The following is a 23,636-nucleotide window of genomic DNA, read 5'->3' as shown; positions in this document are numbered from 1 at the left end:
AGAAAGACACCATGATAAATTCTAATACTTAACTACTTTTGAATGAGATCGGGAGAATAGAACAATTAGGAAAAAACATCAATATTGGAAATAATAATTTGAATTTGATGTGTTGTTTGTAAAGATTACCTTCCGGAAGAAACAATATGCAGTTATGATGGAACAAGTGTTCTTAAAATGTCACACATTAGACCATGTTGTTACAATTCCTGATACACTCACCAAAAGATCACGTCACAGGTTGTAACTGACGGAGTTCGACGGGGACTTTGCTAGTGAAAGTAATGTTCATATCACTAAAAGACAAGATGACAATATGTTCTAATTTCTTAGATCGGTAAGTGCGCTGAATTGTGTACAGGATATTATTTCACTTGGCAGTTGTATCAATGTAACATAACAAATACCACGTGTCCTTCAGCGTTATTTCGTGGTATAAAACAAATAATCTGCCATCATCCTGCTTCAGAACACTCCCGTCCCTCTGTATCAGGGATTAATACTTGGTGATTTCACAGAAGACTGCCACTGGTATATACCTATATCAGGAACCGGAGACAATCTGCTCTGAACAGAGAGTCCACTGATCATTAGAGAGGGTGAGCAACGCCGAGGACACTAGCTTCCCGTCTGAGATGGAAGAGAAGCAATATGAATTCAGTGGACATCTTTTAAAGATAACGACGTTTAAGGGAGCCTATCTCGGCGTGTCTGCTTTTGTATGGGAACCTGTAAGTCCAGCTACTTGTAACAAATGTATTGTATGAGTTTACACCTAATTTCCAACTCACTGGCATGAATGTAGGATTTATTTACCAAAACTCTGCCCAACACACCGATGCTGTACACAACCGACCACCCCAACACCTACCCCCGCGCCATCAACTTCTTCCCAGCTACAGTGCTATTCACAGCCTTACTGGATCCAGGCCAGGGCTGAAATTTGGCTCATATTTTAAAAATCCCAAGGATCTATAGTAGGTATCGAGAGCCCAGTAGAGCAGCATAGTTCCTTCTTCAATCTACAGCTTCTGCTGCGTTTCGTCACATGAATCTTAAGCTTCTAAGTTATTCTCTCACCCGGCGTTCATTTCCCCACCATGGCAATGCTTTGTGTCAGGTGACATATGCTTCACAGTGTAGTTTCGCGCGATCCACCCTTCTTCCTTTTCGTCCGCGTCAGAGCCACAACGGCCAAGGGTATTTACGCTCCTTTTACGGTCTTCTCCCACCCATGTAATCTCTCTGTCATAAAGGAAGGGGCGCTGGCAGCGGACCTGAATGCAAGGACACAGACACTGAAGTATTAGGAACAGGACTCGGAGTGAGAGCGGGGACAAGAACAGAGACTCGGGCAAGGGCATTGGCTAGGCAAGCGGGACCAGGACAAGGAACTGGGAACTAGGAGCCTGGGCTTGGACTCCGAGCCGGAGACTGGACAAGGACCCAGAACCTGGGTCTTGACTCGGGATCGGACCCCGGAACTAGGCGAGGACATGACGTGGCTACAGGACTGGGCATGGCTTGGGTTCTTCGAGGCGAGGACATAACGAGGCTTGGGTTCGGACTCCGAGCCAGAGACAGGACAAGGACCTAGAAACTGGGTCTTGATTCGGGCTCGGACTCCAGAACTAAGCGAAGACATGACGTGGTTTTGGCAGACAGGACTAGGCGAGGCTACAGGACATAACGAGAGACTCCTGGGCAAGACGAGGGAACTCCAGTACAGGACGAAGCACATGGACAGAACGAGAACATGAAGCCTTGACTTGATACTCAGGAACAGCTGAGCCTTGGACTTGGGACTACAAGAACCTCGGCAGCCTGGACTTGGAACGACAGGAGCGCAAAACACAGAGCCCTGGTCTTGGGGAGGACGGGAACACAGAGCCTTGGTCTCGAGCACGGTAACATGGAGCCTTGGACTTGAGAGAAAGGAACACAAGGACATGGAACACAGAGCCGGGATCCCTCCTTGGGAACAGGACTTAGGGCCGGGACTCATACACAGAAAACAGAGCCAGGACCCCTCTTTGGGAGCAGGACGTAGGGCCGGGACTCATACACAGAACACCGGGAGACAGGTCTTCGCTCAAGGTAGCGGCAAACGGCCGGACCTACCTAGCAAAGGCGTGGACACAGAGACATTTCCCAACATTAGGTAGCAGCAAACAGCCGGACCTACCTAGTGAAGGCATGGACACAGAGACAGTTCAAAACAACAATAGACAGTTCCTTATCTTGGTCCAGTGGTTGAACTTGACAGCGGTTCAGGCGAAGGTTGCAGGCGAGGGTTACAGGCGAGGCAAGGCTTCAGGAGGAAGGGGCCAAGAAAGGATTCAGACAGGGGGGTTTTGACAGGAACAATTCAGCAGCCAAGCCCTGGTCTCTGGAGGTATTTATGTGTCTTTCCAAACGAGAATCATGTGTCTCAATTAGAGCACCCAACAGAACAAAGGAAAACCAGAAAACCTGGAATAAGGATCGATTGACCGGTCCGTGAACCGGAAGGCGGACTTCAAAGATCGGACCATGACACTTTCTGGACCCACAAATGAAACTACAAAGCACATTCTTCGGCACGATATTACTGCAGGGCTGCGAATGGTTGACATGAAGTGATTATAGCGCCTAGAAAACGCCCGTTGCAATTCTGAAACATTTGGGGAAGAACTATGGCTCGTTCTCATGTGAATTCTACCCAGTACTCTGCTTGGGTTGAAAAATGAGCTCTGTCAGTCCACCTCAAAACGAAACGTGAAGTGACAATATGTGCATATCTTAGACACGGATCCCTGTTAACAAATATACTTTTCTTAATCCTGATTTCTATGAATTCTGATCAATTCCAATGCGCTACGTTACACTCTGCAAGGATATACTGTATCTCTGCAGTGTAGCGACAGCATATAATTAAAAAACTGCAAGGGAAAGAAGGTTGAGCATCTGTTGATCTCCGAGTAGCATCACCGTATCAGTGAACAACGGGTGACCAGAAACGAGAAATGAGAATCCTAGGTGGATGGGGGGGTGGTGCGAGGGGTGGGGGGCGGGGTCGGGCCAGTGGTTGTGTCTCTGACGTTTAGTCTGGACTATATTTCGCTTCCAACAAAATATCCTCCCAGGAACTAATCAAGCCGATCGAAAGGATTTTTCCTTGATTTTCCTTACAAACGTAACCCAGAATTTATTACCACTATGAGGACTTCACTGGGTCCCCAAGACCCATTTGAAATGGCCCTCTAAGACTGTAGGACTCTATCAACCCGCTCCATAGCAGTTGCTTAAGCTGCCTTTTAACAATGGATCCAACCAGCCTATTCAACACCCTGACCTCGCCCTACTCTGCTGGAGGAACTCGTGTTATCGAGCGGTATGTGTGTGTGTGTGTGTGTGTGTGTGTGTGTGTGTGTGTGTGTGTGTGTGGAGGCGGGGGGGGTGTGGTCTGGAAATAGAATTGTCAACAGTTGGCGTCGAAATCCTGCAATGACACAGAGTATAGAGGAATGACAAAGTGGTGAAGGGATGTGAGCAACACATATAAAAGTTGCTGGTGAACGCAGCAGGCCAGGCAGCATCTCCAGGAAGAGGTACAGTCGACGTTTCGGGCCGAGACCCTTCGTCAGGACTAACTGAAAGAAGAGCTAGTAAGAGATTTGAAAGTGGGAGGGGGAGGGGTAGATCCGAAATGATAGGAGAAGACAGGAGGGGGAGGGATGGAGCCAAGAGCTGGACAGGTGATTGGCAAAACGGATATAAGAGGATCATGGGACGGGAGGCCAAGGGAGAAAGACAAGGGGGAGGGGGATAAAAGCCCAAAGGATGGGCAAGGGGTATAGTGAGAGGGACAGAGGGAGAAAAAGGAGAGTGAGAGAAAGAATGTATGTATATAAATAATTAACGGATGGGATATGAGGGGGAGGTGGGGCATTAGCGGAAGTTTGAGAAGTTCAATATTCATGCCATCAGGTTGGAGGCTACCCAGACGGAATATAAGGTTTTGTTCCTCCAACCTGAGAGTGGCTTCATCTTTACCGTAGAGGAAGCCGTGGGTAGACATATCAGAATGGGAATGGGATGTGGAATTAAAATGTGTGACCACTGGGAGATCCTGCTTTCTCTGGCGGACAGAGCGTAGGTGTTCAGCGAACGATCTACCAGTCTGCGTCGGGTCTCGTCAATATATAGAAGGCCACATCGGGAGCACCGGATGCAGTATATCACCCCAGAGGACTCACAGGTGAAATGTCGCCTCACCTGGAAGGACTGTCGGGGGCCCTGAATGGTGATGAGGGAGGAAGTGTAAAGGCATGTGTAGCACTTGTTCCGCTTACAAAGATGAGTGCCAGGCGGAAGATCGGTGGGGAGGGATGGGGGGGGGGGGTGCGAATGGACAAGGGAGTTGCGTAGGGAGCGATCCCTGCGGAAAGCAGAGAGGGGGGAGGGAAAGATGTGCTTAGTGGTGGGATCCCGTTGAAGGTGGCGGAAGTTACGTAGAATTATATGTTGCACCCGGAGGCTAGTGGAGTTGTAGGTGAGGACAAGGGGAACCCTATTCCTAGTGGGGTGGAGGGAGGATGGAGTGAGAGCAGATGTGCGTGTAATAGGGGAGATGCGTTTGACAGCAGAGTTAATGGTGAAGGAAGGGAAGCCCATTTCTTTAAAAAAAGAGGACACCTCCCTCGTCCTGGAATGAAAAGCCTCATCCTGAGAGCAGATGCGGCAGAGACCGAGGAATTGCGGGAAGGGGATGGCAATTTTGAAAGAGACAGGGTGAGAAGAGGAATAGTCCAGATAGCTGTGAGAGTCAGTAGGTTTACAATAGACATCAGTAGATAAGCTGTCTCCAGAGATAGAGACAGAAAGATCTGGAAAAGGGAGGGAGGTGTCGGAAATGGACCAGGTAAATCTGAGGACAGGGCGAAAGTTGGAGGCAAAGGTAATGAAGTTAACGAGCTCAGCATGCGTGCAGGAAGCAGCGCCAATGCAGTCGTCGATGTAGTGAAGGAAAAGTGGGGGACAGATACCAGAATAGGTTTGGAACATAGATTGTTCCACAAAGCCAACAAAAAGGCAGGCATAGCTGGGACCCATATGGGTGTCCATGGCTACACCTTTAGTTTGGAGGAAGTGGGAGGAGCCAAAGGAGAAATTATTACGAGTAAGGACTAATTCCGCTAGACGGAGCAGAGTGGTCGTAGAGGGGAACTGATTAGGTCTGGAATCCAAAAAGAAGCGTAGAACTTTGAGACCTTCCTGATGGGGGAGGGACGTATATAGGGACTGGACATCCATGGTGAAAATAAAGCAGTGGGGGTCAGGGAACTTAAAATCATCGAAAAGTTTAAGAGCGTGAGAAGTGTCACGAACATAGGTAGGAAGGGATTGAACAAGGGGGGATAAAACCGTGTCGAGGTATGCAGAAACGAGTTCGGTGGGGCAGGAGCAAGCTGGGACAATAGGTCTGCCAGGACAGGCAGGTTTGTGGATCTTGGGTAGGAAGTAGAAACGGGAAGTGCGAGGTGTGGGAACTATAATTTTGGGAACAGTGGATGGGAGATCCCCTGAGCGGATAAAGTCGGTGATGGTGTGGGAGACAATGGCCCGCTGCTCCTTAGTGGGGTCACGATCGAGGGGTAAGTAAGAGGCGGTATCCGCTAGTTGTCGCTGTGCCTCGGCAAGGTAGAGGTCAGTACGCTCAGACTACAACAGCACTCCCCTTATCGGCGGGTTTAATAATAAGGTTAGGATTAGTGCGGAGGGAGTGGAGAGCAGAGCGTTCGGAAGGAGTGAGGTTGGAATGGGGACAAGGTGCGGTGAAGTCGAGACGGTTGATGTCCCGTCGGCAGTTAGCAATAAAGAGATCCAGAGCAGGCAGAAGACCAGAGCGGGGGGTCCATGAAGAGGAGGAGGGATGAAGACGGGAGAAGGGGTCGTTGGTGGGGGTGGGAGAGTTCTTGCCGAGGAAATAAGCTCAGAGACGTAGCCGGCGGAAGAAGAGTTCCGCGTCGTGGCAAACGCGGAACTCGCTGAGGTGTGGGCGATATGAGGTATCCCTAATATAGGTCGGAAGGAACTAGACAATGGGTGATAGGGTAAAGTCAAGGTATGAGGAGTGCAGGTAAATGGGGCAAGAGCGGGTACTATATCGGATCTACTATCACAGTCCGGTTTGTAGATGTTGGATAAAATATAGAAGTTGGAAGCGTGGGACTGTGGAACTATCAAGTGGGAGAATGTGTGGGAGCTCTGCGGATGTACATGAACCGTGACTGTACACGAGATGGCGGCCTGATGTTCGTAGGTGATCAGCGTCGATACGGGATTTCGACCCGATATGTCGAGAATTCTTTTCTTCTCACAGATATTATTCGATGCACTGAGTTTCTTCGGCAGATCGTTTGTTTTAGATACAAGCGTGTACCTCTTGAGTCTTTTTCTCCCTAATGCTTCGTAAACCTTGTAGATAGATCAGCGTTAACATGTGTTTGGGTGCGTGTGTGTGTTTCGTTTCAGGGACTTGTACTCTGTCGCTACTTCGAGCAGGAAAATATTAACTTTACAGGGAAGAAGATGATTGAGCTGGGGTCTGGAACGGGGATAGTGGGGATTTTAGCAGCCCTGCTGGGTAAGTTAATTCATCCAACCGTTTTCACTGCAACGATAAAGTAACATTACAAATAACGTTATCAACTATATACACATTTGAATAAGTGAGGGTCAAGATTACAATAGTGCTTAGATCTCTAATTTACATTTATCTTTTGTGTTCCACGGTCAGCGCGCATTGTCCTAGAACATATGATATAGACCAGTCTAGCACAATGGCTGCGATATTGCACGTCTACGATATTGTACCGATCTTTTAATGCATTCGACAATTAATCTAGCCTTTCCCTCCCGCGCAGCTATCCGAAAGCCATCTTGACCATCCCAAATCAGACTATCTTCTCTATATACTCGTGAATCCTGTCGCTAAGAATTTTCTCCAATAGTCTGCCCACCACTGACGTAAGACTGTCATGGTCCGGTCCGAGAAGTCCGTATTCCGGTTCACGGTCCGGTCCATAGTTCATTATTCCAGGGTTTCTGGTTTTCCCCAATTTCTGTTGTAGGCACATGATTCTCGTTTTGGGGCTGAGACATAAATACCTCTGCAAACCAGGGATTCCCTGTTGGACTGTTCTGTTCCCCTCCCTGTCTCCCCGCCCCCTCGCCTGACTCTCTGCCTGGATACCTCTCCTGACTTTCTGCCTGGGTACCTCGCCTGTCTCTCTGCCTGCTCACCTAGCCTGGATACCCCGCCTGTATACCCTGAGTGTATAGCTGAAATTTTCCGCCGGAGCAAAACTGGAGCCTTGTTACGACAAGATAAGGAACTGTCTTTCGTCGTGTGGAATTGTCTCTCTGTGTCCATGCCTTCGTTAGGTAGGTCCGTCCGTTTGCCACTACCTCGTGTTCGGAACTGTCTCTGTGTCCACGCCTTCGCTAGGTGGGTCCGGCTGTTTACCGCCACCTTGTGTTGGGATCCGTCTCTTCATGTTCAGCGTCCTGTTCCCAAGGAGAGGTCCCGCCTCTGTGTTCCGTGCTCCCGTGTCTTCTAGTCTAAGGCTGCCTGCTCCCGTCTCTTCTAGTCCAAGGTTCCCTGCTCCTGAAGGCTCTCGTCTGGTCCGTGCCTAGTCCAGTCCTATCCGAGTCCTGTCCATCTGCCTTTACCTGTCCTTGTGTCTCACCCTGCCCAGCAGTTCCTCACCCAAGCCATGTCCAGTCCTGTAGCCTCGTCTTGTCCTCGCCTAGTTCTGGAGTCTGAGCCCGAGTCAAGTCCCAGGTTCTGGGTCCTTGCCCAGTTTCTGGCTCGAAGTACCCTCGACCCAAGCCTCAAGACCCCAAGCCTGTCTCCAAGCCTCAAGCCTCAAGACCCGAGCCTCCAGTCCTGCAGTCATGTCATGTCCTTGCCTGGTTCAGGGGCCCGAGCCCGAGGCAAGACCCAGGTTCTGGGTCCTTGTCCGGTCTCCGGCTCGGGGTTCTAGCCAAGGTTCCTAGTTCGTAGTTCCTTGTCCGGGTTCTCTGTCTAGTCTATGGCCTAGCCCAAGTCTGCGTTCTTGTCCCTGCTCCTTGTCTGTATCCTGTCACGCCCCTAACTCTAGTCAGGTCCTGTTCCTTGTACTTCAGTGTCTGTGTCTTGCAGTTGAGTCCGTTCCCAACGTCCCCATTATGACAAAGACTCACTGGTCAATAATTCCAGGATTATCCATATACCACCAGGAAGGTCTCAAAGCTCTCCACCTCTTTTTGGTTTCTAGACATAACCAGTTCCCCTCTACCACCACTCAGCTCCGTCTAGCGGAATTAGTCCTTACTCTTAATAAATTCTCCTTTGGCTCCTCCCACTTCCTCCAAACTAAAGGTGTAGCCATGGGCACCCGTATGGGTCCCAGCTATGCATGCCTTTTTGTTGGCTTTGTAGAACAATCCGTATTCCAAACCAATACAAGTATCTGTCCCCTACTTTTCCTTCGCTACATCGACTGCATTGGCGCTGCTTCCTGCACACATGCTGAGCTTATTGACTTCATTAACTTCACCTCCAACTTTCACCCTGCCCTCAGGCTTACCTGGTCCATTTATGACACCTCCCTCCCCTTTCCAGATCTTTCTGTCTCTATCTCTGGACAGCTTATCTACTGATGTCTACTATAAGCCTACTGACTCTCACAGCTATCTGGACTATTCTTCTTCCCACCCTGTGTCTTGCAAAAATGCCATCCCCTTCTCGCAATTCCTCCGTCTCCGTCGCATCTGCTCTCAGGATGAGGCTTTTCATTCCACGATGAGGGAGATGTCCTCCTTTTTTAAAGAAAGGGGCATGCCTTCCTCCACCATCAACTCTGCTCTCAAACGCATCTCCCCCATTTCATGCAAATCTGCTCTCTCTCAATCCTCCCGCCACCCCACTAGGAATAGAGTTCCCCTAGTCCTCACCTACCACCCCACTATCCTCCAGGTCCAGCATATATTTCTCCGTAACTTCTGCCACCTCCAACGGGACCCCACAACTAAGCACATCTTTCCCACCCCCACCACCACCCCCCGCTTACTGCTTTCCGCAGGGATCGCTCCCTACGCGACTCCCTCGTCCATTCGTTCCCCCCCCCCCCCCACATCCCTCCCCACCAATCTCCCTCCTGGCACTTATTCTTGTAAGCGGAACAAGTGCTACACATGCCTTTACACTTCCTCCCTCACCACCATTCAGGGCCCCAGACAGTCCTTCCTGCTGAGGCGACACTTCACCTGTGAGTCGGCTGGGGTGATATACTGCGCCCGGTTCTCCCGATGTGGCCTTCTATATATTGGCAAGACCCGACGCAGACTGGGAGATCATTTCGCTGAACACCTACGCTCTGTCCGCCAGAGAAAGCAGGATCTCCCAGTAGCTACACATTTTAATTCCACGTCCCATTCCCATTCTGATATGTCTATCCACGGCCTCCTCTACTGTAAAGATGAAGCCACACTCAGGTTGGAGGAACAACACCTTATATTCCGTCTAGGTAGCCTCCAACCTGATGGCATGAACATTGACTTCTCTAACTTCCATTAATGCCCCACCTCCCCCTCGTACCCCATCCGTCATTGTCCATCCTCTGGGCTTCCCCCTCTTTCTTTCTCCCTAGGCCTCCCGTCCCATATCCCTTTTGCCAATCACCTGTCCAGCTCTTGGCTCCATCCCTCCCCCTCCTGTCTTCTCCTATCATTTTGGATCTCCCCCTCCTCCTCCCACTTTCAAATCTCTTACTAGCTCTTCTTTCAGTTAGTCCTGACGAAGGGCCTCGTCCCGAAACGTCGAATGTGCCTCTTCCTATAGATGCTGCCTGGCCTGCTGTGTTCACCAGCCACTTTTATGTGTGTTGCTTATCCATACAGTATTATCTTTTTTTGAAGGGATGGCATTTGCCACCTTCCAATCTTCTCCCGTGGCCAGTGAGGACACAAAGATCATTGCCAATGGCACTGCAAGTTTTTCGCTTGCTTTCCGTTGCAGCGTGGGGTGTACTCCGTCTGGTCTTGAGGACTACCTAGGTCAATGTTTTTCAAAAATTCCTGCACATCATCTTTCTTACCGTCCGCATGTTCCATCCCATTAGCAACTTCTACTCTGCTGCATTCCTCAAGGTTCCTCTCTCAGGCGAATACTGAAGCAAAGTAATTGTTAGAGACTTCATCTACTACTTCCGATTCCAGGCACGTTTTTTCTGTTATCCCTGAACGGTCCTACCCTGTCTCTAGTCATCCCCCTGTTCTTCACGTACGTGAAAAATGCTTTAGGGTTTTCCTAGGCCTGCTCGCCAAGACCTTCTCATGCTTCCTTCTAACTTTCCTAAGTCCATTCTTTAGCTCCTTCCTGGATACCTTATAACTCTCAAGAGCTAAGTCAAATCTTTGCCTGTCTGATCAATCCTGCTCTTGTGACTGTATACGGCCACAACATTGTAGCTCCAAGTACCATACATATTCATCAACTTTCTTCCCGACACTTGTCCTATTGAAATGAACTATTTTAACCCATCCAACTGTAGCTGAAGAATTCGTACAGAGGGCCCAATTTCAGTTTTGTGGATCACTGGGATCTCTTCTGGGGAAAGTATGACCACTACCAAAGGGATGTGTTACATTTGAACTCGAGAGGATCCAATGTCCTCGCGAGCCGGTTTTCTCGAGCTAGTCAGGAGGGTTGACGTGGGAATGGGAATTATAGTGATGGGTCAGATGATAGAGCAGTTGGTGTAAAGGTAAATGCAATGTGTAGACAGACCGTGAAGAATGTTAGACAGTAACAGGTTAGGAGACAACCTTATCACTGTAGAATTTGTTAGGCACAAATAATCATATTACCTTTGCAACAAAAGCCATTACAGAAAGATTCTGTAATGTAATTAAAAGGATTCAATGAATAAGATTAAATTCACGCGAGAATAAGAGGCTGCTCACAGACTGACGCTTCAGCTTTAGACGTCACCAGCCCCTTGAATCTTTATTTTATCCTTGTTGGTGGAACGTGTCCTCTGGATTTTGGAATAGTATATTGGACTCTCCTAAAACATCGGTTTCATTTAAAGCAACAATACGTTATCTGTTTCGGTCAGGGTGAAGTTGTTTGCACCTTGTAAAACTTCGATGCAGTTATTACAGAATCACTAGGTCCTAACAGAATGGAAGACAGCGATGCAGTCCACTTCGGCCGCCACACCACCCCACCCCACCCCGCTCGATCTAAGTAAGAGCTGGTAGAACTCGGCTGCGCTGTAAATTGATTTCCTTTACACCTCCATTTTAAATATTAAAATTGAATTCTATTCAAGGACGCGAACCACTCACTATATTAAAAATGCTCTGGCGCAAATTTTGGTTCTTTTCTCAATCACGCCATTGTACATACTATAGGTCTTAACCTCTCCGTATCAGCATCATTTTCTGTGCCCTCATGATTCTAAATACATCTACTAAATCATTTGTGCCAGGGAGAACAGTATCGCCGTCTAAATTTTGTCCATTTAACAGAAGTCCTTGAAATTGCAGATTTCTTCCGCAGTCTCTGCAAAGCCTTCACATCTTCCTTAAAACGTGTGCTCCTAGAACTGGACAGGATAGTCCAGCCGTGACCGAGACAATGTTTCATAAATGTGTGTGTGTGTGTGTGTACAGGAAGACGTGCATACTCTACACACGGGTCATGCTGATGTGAAGTAACTGTTCTACCGGCTGAATCACTGTGCCGCCCTGAGTATCCGTACATCATCCGTCACTGGGGAAAATCACGTTGAAGTGGCGTAAAACTATGTTTGGGCAACAAATCAAGCCCCTAACATTTAAAGAGCACTGTCAAAAGCGTTTACTGTTCCCTGCGACAACTGAGTTTGTAAATGGAACCTGATTTCACGCAGTTCACTTTGAATTCGCTATTCAAACTTTCACTGCAGCCGATGGTTGTTGAACAAGAAAGCTGCGGCTGAAGGGATTTGTATGACATGAGTCACAAAAGCCTGAAAGCTCGTACCGCCAGGCTCAATGACGGCTGAGCTGTTAATGAACGGATCTCCTGTATGGTGAGACAAATTCTTGTCCTCACATCTACTTTGCAATGGGCTTGCTTCTTATAGTCCGCCTACACGGCAGCCTAACACACTATTTTGCATTCAGTTATCGTTTTACCCTTGCACAAATTGATGCTGTGAAATGTTAAAACAATAAATAGATTTACCAACCCCCTTCTACCTCCTTTAGGACATCTTCTGACTACTTCTGACTGGGATTGTAGTTTGAGGTTATTCTGTGTTGTATTCTGCACAATTTTCACTATATCTGGCACAAATTATTACTCTAGATCGTACTGGCCTGAGCTAAAGGGTAAATTTGTTTAATTTGTTCTTTCATCAGGCGGAGATGTCACTCTCACGGACATGCGATACGTCCTGAAACAAATAGAATACAATGTTTCTGCTAACATCCCCCTCAGCTCCAGGCATCGTTCGAAAATCAGCGCCCTGGTCTGGGGAACCGATCAGAACAACTATCCATCTGACTTTGATGTTATTCTGGGATCGGACATCGTGTACAACCCTACCAACTTTCCACATCTTTTGCAGACACTTTTACATCTTTGCAACGAGAAAACTATAGTTTACATCTGTTCTAACATGGTTGCCAGAGAGGGAGCCACTAATTTTCACCAAGAACTCTTGCCGGAGCAGTTTAATAGCGAGTTAATTCACACAAGCGGAAGCAACAATATTTACAAGTTGACTAAAAAACAAGCACCCTCAGGAATAAGGGATTAATTTCTGATACGGAGTGGAAAAGCAGCCTGGCACCAAAGTGTAAAACCTGATAAAAACAGAAGATACTGGGAACATTCAGCATGTCAGGCAGCATTTGTAGAAAATGAAAGAGAATTAACGGTTATGTGATCATCTCCACGGAAACTGCTCGATCTGCTGAGTGTTTCCAGTATTTACTGTTCTTATTTTAGAATTTCAGTAAATGGAGTTATTTTTAAGGTGGAACTTTATTACACGGACTAACATTTTAAGAAAAATAACATTCAAATGAAAATAATGATGGTTTTCCATTTTCTTATTTCCTTCCTCCTCAGTAATAATCTAGCGATTTATACTAATCCTCGTGCCATCAATGTGCGGAACACATAGCCTTCCTATAGAGGAGGCTACACTTTGGTGCAGGTTCATATAAGTGAAAGAGAGAAATTTCTGGCGCCACGTAAAATGTTCACGTATTATTTAAATAGTCACCTTGCCTTATTGCAATGTTAATGCCAAATCTCGATCTCCTCAACGCTGAATGAAACCTGCTCTTATGTTCTTTTTGTTGCCAAAATCCTTTTTAAATAACTGGAAGATCACTCAGCGTTTAAAACTGCGTAGAGAAAATCGTTTATTGCAAAGAATGACGCACAAAGGTCTCATTTTCCAACCCTCGATATTCCCCGTAGCCTTTCCCGTTGGATTCCATTTCTTAGGGCTAAACTAAATGCCGGCTGGTACTGATTCCCTCGAATTTATACCACAATCACGTTTGAGTTATAGAAGGCTTTGCCTGCAGGTACCAATGAAAAGATAATCGGGTGCCTTTTATAAAGCTGCCCACGCTAACATATGGACTAATTCAGGAAGCAATCAACCTGTTCATTACTTTGCATGAAAATTGAAGATGCGCAACACGTGCAAATTCCTTGGGAGTTCTATTTATGCAGTGCGGTTCGATTCCGTCTCTTCAGTGGACAAACGACAGAACGTGAGAACGTGCTTTTTCACTGGCAAAAGGTGGTCACAACGCAAGCAAACACTGAGTGTCAGAAGAATATCTGGAATAGTTACAATCCAGTGCGCATTTCTGTTAGCTGGAAATGTTAATTATTAAGCATTGCAAACAATAAATCATAAAGTTATTGCAGTTTGGATCCGTCCTGCGTGTTTGATTTATGGAAATTAAAGAACCACTGTAAGGAGTATAATGAGTTCTAGAATTCTCTTCATTAAGATGTCAAACTACGCGCATCATTACCAAATTTACTGATAACATTTCACGTTTGTCTAGAGTCCAAAAATGCAAGGAACAATGCATTCCCCCGCCAACTGGCCACTGTTACTGGGGTCGATGACCGTGCACTGAGTCTGTACTTTAGCAAAAACCAACAGTCATCCGTGCCGACCGATGACCGTGCACTGAGTCTGTACTTTAGCAAAAACCAACGGTCATCCGTGCCGACCGCAATGGGAAAACGGAACATAATACAACGCAGTTGGCGAGGGATTAGTCTCGATAGCTGACATACGTCCGCTGGACCGAAAAACCTGTTCCTGAGCTGGCGGATTCTATCAAAGACGCCCGATGTACAGGCTAATCAGATGCAGCATTGATATGAATTTGCAGAGGCTGCTAATGATTCTTATAATAATTGTTGACATCAGTAAGGACGTAGTAGAATCAGAAAGTATCCAAATTTTATCGGGCGGTATTTCATTTTGGGGAAAAGAATGTGAGGTTATTTGCGTTTAAGCAGGAAAAAGTTGAGTTGAATTGAACTGACTTTGTTTCTTACATCCTTCACATACACGAGGAGTAAAAATCTTTACGTTACGTCTCCGTCTAGATGTGTAGTGTGCAATCATAGTATTTTATAATAATTTATAACAAATAGAACAGTCAATGTAACATAGAAATACACTCAAAGCAGCATGACTGAATCAGTCTGATGGCCTGGTGGAAGAAGCTGTCCCGGAGCCTGTTGGTCCTGGCTTTTATGCTGCGGTACTGTTTCCTGGATGTTAGCTACTGGAATAGATTGTGGTTGGGGTGACTCGGGTCCCCAATGATCCTTCGGGCCCTTTTCTCACACCTGTCTTTGTAAATGTCCTGAATCATGGGAAGTTCACAACTACAGATGCGCTGGTCTGTCCGCACCACTCTGTGCAGAGTCCTGCGATTAAGGGAGGTACAGTTCCCATACCAGGCAGTGATGCAGCCAGTCAGGATTCTGTCAATAGTGCCCCTGTAGAAAGTTCTTAGGATTTGGGGGCCCATACCAAACTTTCTCAACTGTCTGAAGTGAAAGAGGCACTGTTGTGCCTTTTTCACCATACAGCTGGTGTGTACAGACCACGTGAGGTCTTTAGTGATGTGGATGCTGAGGAACTTACAGCTGTTCACCCTCTCAACCCCAGATCCGCTGATGTCAATAGGGGTTAGCCTGTCTCCATTCCTCCTGTAATCCGCAACCAGCTCCTTTGTTTTTGCGACATTGAGGGAGAGATTGTTTTCTTGATACCACTGTGTCAGAGAGATGACTTCTTCCCTGTAGGCCACCTCGTTATTGTTTGAGATTAGGCCAATCAATGTAGTGTCGTCGGCAAATTTAATTAACAGATCAGAGCTGTGCGTGGCGACACAGCCATGGCCATACAGGGTGTAAAGGAAGGGGCTTAGTACACAGCCCTGAGGGGCTCCTGTGTTGAGAGTCAGAGGGTTGGAGGTGAGGGAGCCCACTCTTACCTCCTGCCGGCGATCTGACAGGAAGTCCAGGATCCAGCTGCACAAGGCAGGGTGAAGGCCGAGGTCTCTGAGCTTCCTGTCGAGCCTGGATGGAGTTATGGTGTTGAATGTTGAACTGTAGTGCACGAACAGCATTCTCACATAAGCATTCTTCTTCCACAGATGTGTAAGGACAGTGTGTAGAGCAGTGGCTATTGCGTTGTTTGTTGATCGGTTGTGTCGGTAGGCGAATTGTAGGGGGTCCATTTTGGGTGGTAACAAGCTGCAGATGTAATTCTTGATCTGCCTCTCAAAGCATTTGCTTTTTATTCAGGTGAGTGTGACAGGACGCCAGTCGTTCAGGCATGTTACCTTGGTCTTTTTTGGTACAGGGACAATAGTGGATAATTTGAAGCAGGGGGGCACTCTACGCTGGGAGAGGGAGAGATTAAAAATGTCTGTAAACACATCAGCTATTTGTGCTGTGTACATCCTGAGTACTCGCCCTGGGAGGCCGTCCAGTCCCGTAGCCTTGCAACTGTCCACCCTGTGGAAACATCTGCGTACCTCAGCCTAGGAGATGACCAGGTTGCAGGTTGTAGCGGTGGCTTTCCTCAGAGGCTCAGAGTTAGCGACATCGAACCAAGAGTAAAATAAAAGGAATAAGATATTTTCTAACTGATTACTACAGCTATGGACCTAGAAGCTAAATAATAAAATATTGCAGATGCAAAAGTAAAATCTGAGAGAGCAAAATGGAGCAAAGTAAACATATCTCCAGCCAGCTGGTTATTGTAATTGTACAATAATTTTGAATTATAATAATACAATACAGACTGAGGCACACATCTGGCGTGCCACATTTCCCGAAGAAATACTGGATTGCCTAGAGGGAGAGAGGGAGGGGAGTCAGTCGGCACCACAATTCCCCAGCAGACATTAGATTGCGCATATTTAGGCACTTGGCAAGATCCAATGAAAATAATTTAGGGTTAAGCAGAGCAGCCTTTGTGGGAGAGGCCATTGTGTGAGTGGGCCAGTGTTAAAGTGGGGACTTGAGGCTTCACCTCATCGAGGCTTCGGCGAGGACAGAGAGGACAGGCATGGGCTGTAAGGTAGACTTTTTTCATTGTTTAGTTATTTTTTTCTTTCTTATTGCACACTTAGAGCAGTGGGGATGCTATGTAGGATAGTGAAATGCTCCCCTTGCGGAAAGTGGGAAGGCAGGAAGACATCAAGAAGTTGGAGCTGGAACTGGATGAACTCCGGATCATTTGTAAGGCCGAAGGTGCATGCAACTGCATGACCGTCAGGTAGGGGAACGGGGATAGGCAGCCAGTGCAGAGTACCCCTGTGGCCGTTCCCCTAAACAACAGCTTTAGGTACTTTTTTTTTGGAGGGGGGGATGACCTAGCAGAGGAAAGCCATAGTGGTCAGTTCTCTTACACTGAGTCTGACTGCCCGCGGCTCAGAAGGGAAGGGAACAAGAAGAAGAAATGTGTTGTACCAATAACGGATTCATTAGTTATGGAAACAGAATGAAGGTTCTGTGGACGACAACAAGATTCCTGGATGGTATGTTGTCTCCCAGGTGCCAGGCCAACGGGACATCTCGGATCGAGAGTTCAGCATTCTTAAGTGGGAGGGTTAGCAGCCAGAGATCATGGCCAACATGGATACAAATGTCATAGGTAGGAAGACTGATGAGGTTCTGCAAAATGAGTTCAGGAGTTAGATGCTAAGTTAAAGGACAGACCTCCAGGGTTGCGATCTCAGAATTGCTACCCATGACGCGTGCTAGTGAGGCCAGACATAGGAAGATCATACAATTCAATACATGGCTAAGGAGTTGGTGTAGGAGGGTGGGCTTCAGATTTTTGGATCATTGTGCTCTCTTCCAGGGAATGTGGGACCTGCACAGAAGATACAGCTTGCACATAAACTCGGGGGGGGCGGGGGGGGGGCTGAATGCGATAAGTGCCGCTCTGCTGAGGGCCTCACTAGCACATATTTTCTGCTTTTGCCCTACATTATACAACTTTTGGACTGCAATTATTGAGTGGCTCTCAAAAGTCTATTCTAGAGACATTCAGCCCAATAATGACCTCACCATCTTTGGATGCTCTGCAGAGACTCTTGAGTTGCCGCACGACATGCAGATTGCTCTGCATCTAGGAATGGTGGTGGCTAAGAAACTTATTCTTCTGACCTGGAAGTCTACTACTCCACCCATCTTCGCACACTGGCTCAAGGAGATGTTGTCTATTATACAAATGGAAAGACTGCGTCTGCACAAACCCAATACACAGAATACATTTGAGAGAATATGGGGACCCTTATTGGTTCAGTGTCATATTGCCTCACACACATGGTGACCTTGACCTGTCTAGTCTCATGAGTGGGTGTGGTGCCTAACCGGATTTCTTTATTCATTTTACTTTACATTGCTTCCGTGATGTCTGAAAGTTTATTTAGGTAATCTTGTAAATTGTCTGGCAACCTTTTTGTTTTTTTTGGTCTTGATTTGTTTTGTCTGTGCTCCACTTGGAGCTGTACTTCCTTTGTATTGTTTTGAACGCCTTCAATTTATTTTGTCTTTGTAAAACTGAAAATTATAGATAAAGTATTTTTTAAAAAACGGGGGGTGAGCTAATGCTGCACAAAGGCTTTAAGCTAGAGTTGCAGGGGGCTGGGAATCAGAATGCAAGAGAAAATACGGGACTGGTTGTAGAGACAGGTGATGTTAAGACCTCAGACAATGTTAGGAATTCAAACATTAAGCATGGTGGGACTAATGTTCTGAGTTGTGCATACTTCAATGCAAGAAGTATTATAGGAAAGGTAGATGAGCGCAGTGCGTGGATCAACACATGAAATTATGATATTGTAGCCATTAGTGAGAAATGGTTGCAAATCGGTCAGGAATGGTAGCTCAATATTCCAGGGTTCCGTTGTTTTCGACGTGATAGAGTGGGAGGGATTAAAGCGGGAGGGGTGGTATTACTAGTCAGGGAAAATGTCACAACAGTGCTCAATCAGAACAGACAGCAGAATTCGTCTATGCTGTATGTGTGGAACTAAAAAATAAGAAAGGTATGATCACATTAATGTGGCTATATTATAAACCACCGAACAGTCTGCAGGATTTAGCGGAAGAAATTTGCAGAGAGATCACAAACTGTTGAAAAATAACATAAGGTTTTGTTAGATGGTGATATTAACTTTCCACATTGACTGGGACTCCCATAAAGGGCTGGATGAGAAACAGTTTGTGAAATGTGTTCAGAAGAGTTTCCTTAATCACTACATAGGAGTGAGTACAAAATGACTACATAGTCACTAGAGAGAGCGTGCAATACTTGATCTCCTGCTAGGGAATGAAACAGAGCAGGTGACAAAACACATTCAATCTGGTGATCATAATGCCATTAGTTTCAAGGAAATTATGGAAAAGGATGGGTCTGGTCCTCGGATTGAGATTCTAAATTGCAAAAAGCCAGTTTTTATGGTATCAGAAAAGGATCTTGCCAGTGTGGACTGGGGCAGGTTGTTTTTTGGCAAAGATGTACTTGATAAGTGAGTGGCCTTCAAAAGTGAAATGTTGTTAGTACAGAGCTTCTATGTGCTTGTCAGAATAAAAGACGAAGATAACCAGTTTAGGGGACCTCGGTTTTGAGAGATATTGGGATCCTGGTTAAGAAATAAAAGGCGGTGCATAGCAGGTATAGGCAGGTAGGAACAAATGAGGTATTTGAGGAGTATAGGAAATGCAAGGGAAGTAAACCAGGAGGGCTAAAAGAAGGCATGCGGTTGCTGTAGCAGACAAGGTGAAGGAGAATCCTAAGGGCTTCTACAGATACATTATGAGCAAAAAGAATGCAAAGGATAAAATTGATCCTCTAGAAGATCACAGGGAATGATCTGTGTGTGAAATCAAAAGTGATGTCTGGTGGGACGGCAGATAACGGCAGTAAAGCATGCTTTCTGCAAACAGAGCAGAGTGAGCAAATTTCATGTGAAAGATCTTCAGACGTACTACTTAGCAAGCTTGGAGTTTGCACTGGCCCAGCTACATACAGGAACGTTTCGATTATCTTTATCTGACTCATGGACATGAACACAGGCAGCGAATGCGTTGTTTGCGTTAATTCCGATTCTGCTGCGCAGCCCGCGAGTGCCGCCCCGCTTCGGGCGCTAACATAGCACGCTCACAGTTCACTAGCCGTCAGTCTCCTGAATGTACTGTGACAGGAATACACATAGATTAAGATGTTAGCTGTCCAGTGTGATCAGCAGTTGGTCTGCCACCTGTCTTCAGGAGAGAGAGAGATAAGGAAAACAATGGAGCAGCATTTGGAGATGTGTAATGAAGGGGCAGGAGAGCTGTCAAGAGCGGCTCCCCCTTTGAACCCTGAACTGTTTGAAGTGATGGACAGGCGATACTCCAGCAGGGGGATAAAAAGGGACAGGTTCGCTAAGGCGACACACACGACACCCGAGGTAACGAGACTCTGGAAGCGGTGCGCCTCTCACAAGTCGGTGGGAAGTACCGGGCCATAAACGCACAGGGTGGAAAGGCACGATCGGCGGGAACCTGGTGTGTATCCACCCTTGTCTGGGTGCCAGGTTCAGCGCAGGGAAACGATCGTATCTGGAAACGGAGGGGTCACGGTCGGTGACCTCAGATGACATCACAAAGGACTCGCCCGAAAGCTGACTGCGAAGATCTGTGTGTGGAAGCTATTTTGAATATTCATTCGTTTTGCTCTCTCACCTCCCCCACCACTGTCCATCGCCATGGCAACGATTACTGCGAACTGAACTAAATTGAACTGAACTTTGTGCCACTTTGAAACTGGTCATTTGCCCCTAGACAACGATAGAGCTTGATTGATCCTGAATTCTGTGTACATGTATGTTTATCATTGCTGAACTGTTGCATTCATTATCCTTTTGATTAGAGTACTGTGTTGCTTGTTTCTTTAATAAAACTTTCTTAGTTCTAGTAATCCAGACTCCAACTGAGTGATCCATTTCTGCTGGTTTGGCAACCCAGTTACGGGGTACGTAACAATGGAAAGAAAGCTCGGCACTCAGAAGAAACCCACGTTGTCGCAGACAGAACGTGCAAGCTCCATACAAGCAGCGGTGGGAATCGAACTCCCATCACACAGTTACTGCCGCAGTAGCGTTACCACAACCACTACGCTTCCATGCCGCCCCAACTAACCACCATAAACATCAAGGATGCTAATTCTTCTGACTTTATATTAGAGAAGTAACACCTGCCACAATGTTCTGAGCATGTGTCATTGATTTTCAACAACCATCCCTCAATGTAGGTTAGGCTGTTGTTCATTGCTTACAGCTCAACTTTCGACACCATCATATCCTCAAAACATACTGTCAGGCTCCAAGAACGGGACAGCTGTGCCTCCCTGTGCAATTGGATCATTGTCTTCCTGGCTGGAAGACCACAACCCGAACAGAACAGGTCAGAGGCATGTGTTTCAGGGCTGTGTGCTTTGCCCTAATTCTATTCTCTTTATACCTAACGACTATAGCGCTGAGCATAGCTTCAATGGTATCCACAAAATTGTGAATGACACCACAGTTGTGGCAGAATCACAGATGGTGAATAAGAAGTGTATAAGAGTGAAATAAGTTATGCTGGTTGAATAGTGTCATCGCTACAACTCAGCGTTCAACGTCAGCAAAGCGACGGACGGTGAGAAGGGAAAGTTAGCTGGGCCAACACCAGTCCTCAGTGGAGAGTCTGCTGTGGAAGGGCTGAACAGCTTTCAGTCCATGGGTGTCAACATCTTAGACGATCTATCCCGCACATGACTGAACCCATGAACATGACACAGCAGTATCACGGATTTTCTAGAAGTTTGAGGAGATTTGGCATGGCATCGAAGGCTCTGACAAGCCTCTGCAAATGTACAGAGGAAAGCATTATGACGGGTTGCATCATTGACTAGTATGGAAACTCCAATGCACAGAACTGCAAGAAGCTACAGAAAGAGGCGGGCTTAGTAGGTTGCGTCACAGTAGAACTCTCTCCGCCATCAAAGATACAAGAGGTGACATCACAGGGACGCATCATTCGCTGTTAAGGACCTTCACAATCCAGGCCTTACCTACTTCACAGCGTTCAACAGCAGTTTATTTTCACCACCATCAGGTTCTTGAACCACCTGAAAAACCTTAAAATGCGGCAGAGTATAATTTACCTGTCAACTTGCTCTGGCATTAGTATTATTCTGTTTGTTTTGTCATGTAAATTATGTATAATTTATATTCATTTAAGTCTATTTCAATTTATCTATGACCTCCTTGTAATGTAACGGGTTGCTGCAAAAAGCTAATTTCCATGGCATTTATATCCGGGCCTGGGGCCTAATGGGAATAAACTTGAACATGCAGTTGATCTTTCGGCCAGAGGAGAGCTTCTCTGCCAGTCGCTGTTGACCTCAGATTCATTGCAACCACATTCTGACGATTCTGCTTCGATGCCAAAATCATCAGTTCAAAAACCCGCGTTGCGGATCAGGGCAGGGTTTTTTCCGGCCGATGACGCTGACGGAACACAAGGTGAGCACTCTGACCAGTCGCAGCCCTTTAGTGAGCAAGTGCTATTTGATACCATCATCTCCAATAACTTCCAGCAATTTCCCAAGAACAGGGGCCGTATTTCAATTTGCTGCCCCCATTTAGTGGACTGGGACTGCCTGCACATTATCAAAACTGCTTCGTAGATGTGCTATTAATTCTGGAATACTGTTCTGAAAGATCACAGCAAAGATTTGTATCACATAGCTTTTCCAGTTGGATGCTTTGCAGTTACATATGACATAATCGGATTTTCCATTACACGAAAAAGCTGCTCATTATATATTAAATCAACTGTTCAAGATTCTTGGATGTCATCATGCAATTTGAAAGCAACTGTCAGGTATTCAATATTCTGAGTCCCTCTAACTGCTGGCAGACTATTACAAATACCCAACTGTAGTAGTAGACAGCTGTCGATCCCAGAGCATCATGGGTTTGCGCCTCTGGTGGACCATGTCCTCTCCAGAGCTCAAGCCTGGACGGGAAGATTTGAAGAATCGGCTGTTGCTCATGCAGCAGGTTCTCCCTCTCCATGTTACCGATGCAATCCAAGGGAAGATGGAACCAGTGTCATCACAGGGGTTGCCAGAGTGAAGTTGTAAACAACATCAAATTACTTTGGGGACCCCGGCTCTGGATTTCTGCCTTAGGGTTTCCACTCGAAACCTTTCCCCTGGGTGGGTATGGCCACAAAGCAGTGAACGTTTAAAATCAGAGTTTTTCTTCTCTTAGGCGAGCTGCCATCCCAGGCTGACGACCCTCACCTGCCTGAGTCTATTGGTAGTGACTGAAAATGTGGATATTAACTAAGAGACGAAACTGATAATGAACAGGTCTTTTCGCAATGGGAGGCAATGTACATTGTTGGGAATAGATCATTAAGCTTCCTGAGTCTGTTTTGATCAAGACTTATCAGTCTCTCAGTTCCAATTTCTCCTGGGTCCATTTCTGTCAGCAATCATGCCAACAGAATTTGTCAATCTTGGTTCTAAGATTTTCAATTGGTTTAACCTCAGTAATGTTTAGAAGGAAAGTGTTTGGAAGAAGCGAACGACAAGCCTGTCGTAAGCATCTGAATACATGTGTGATACAAATATGAATCAGCATACGGGAGGGAGATTGAAAATTTGGCTGAGTGGTGTAATAACAACAACCTCTCACTCAATATCAATTAGACCAAGGAACTGATAGTAGACTTCAGGAGAGGGAAACCAGAGGTCCATGAGTCAGTAATCATCAGAGGATCAGTAACTTTAAATTCCTGGGTGTCACTATCTCAGAGGATCTGTCCTGGAACCATCATATAAATATTATTGCGAAGAAAACACAACAGCAGCTCTATTTCTTCAGGAGTCTGTGGAGATTTGGCATGTTATCAAAAACCTTGGCAAACTTCTGTAGATGTGTGGTGGAAAGTGTGCTGACTGGCTGCATTATGGCCTGGTATGGAAACAGCAATTCATGGAACA

General features: G+C 46.5%; 1 protein-coding gene across 1 annotated transcript; it reads left to right on the top strand.

Annotated features, from left to right (window-relative positions):
- Positions 1–635: 635 nt before the first annotated feature.
- LOC140192654 (EEF1A lysine methyltransferase 3-like) lies at positions 636–22,761 on the top strand. Its single transcript, XM_072250209.1, has 7 exons — positions 636–731; positions 6,517–6,628; positions 12,439–12,774; positions 14,170–14,319; positions 19,717–19,773; positions 21,979–22,146; positions 22,544–22,761. The coding sequence occupies exons 1-7, from the start codon at positions 636–638 to the stop codon at positions 22,759–22,761; spliced, it is 1,137 nt and encodes a 378-aa protein (XP_072106310.1).
- Positions 22,762–23,636: the final 875 nt, after the last annotated feature.

The sequence above is a fragment of the Mobula birostris genome, chromosome 1 (genome assembly GCF_030028105.1).
Source record: "Mobula birostris isolate sMobBir1 chromosome 1, sMobBir1.hap1, whole genome shotgun sequence".
In the NCBI taxonomy this organism is placed as follows: Eukaryota; Metazoa; Chordata; class Chondrichthyes; order Myliobatiformes; family Myliobatidae; genus Mobula; species Mobula birostris.
This window is presented reverse-complemented; position numbering and strand designations above follow the sequence as displayed.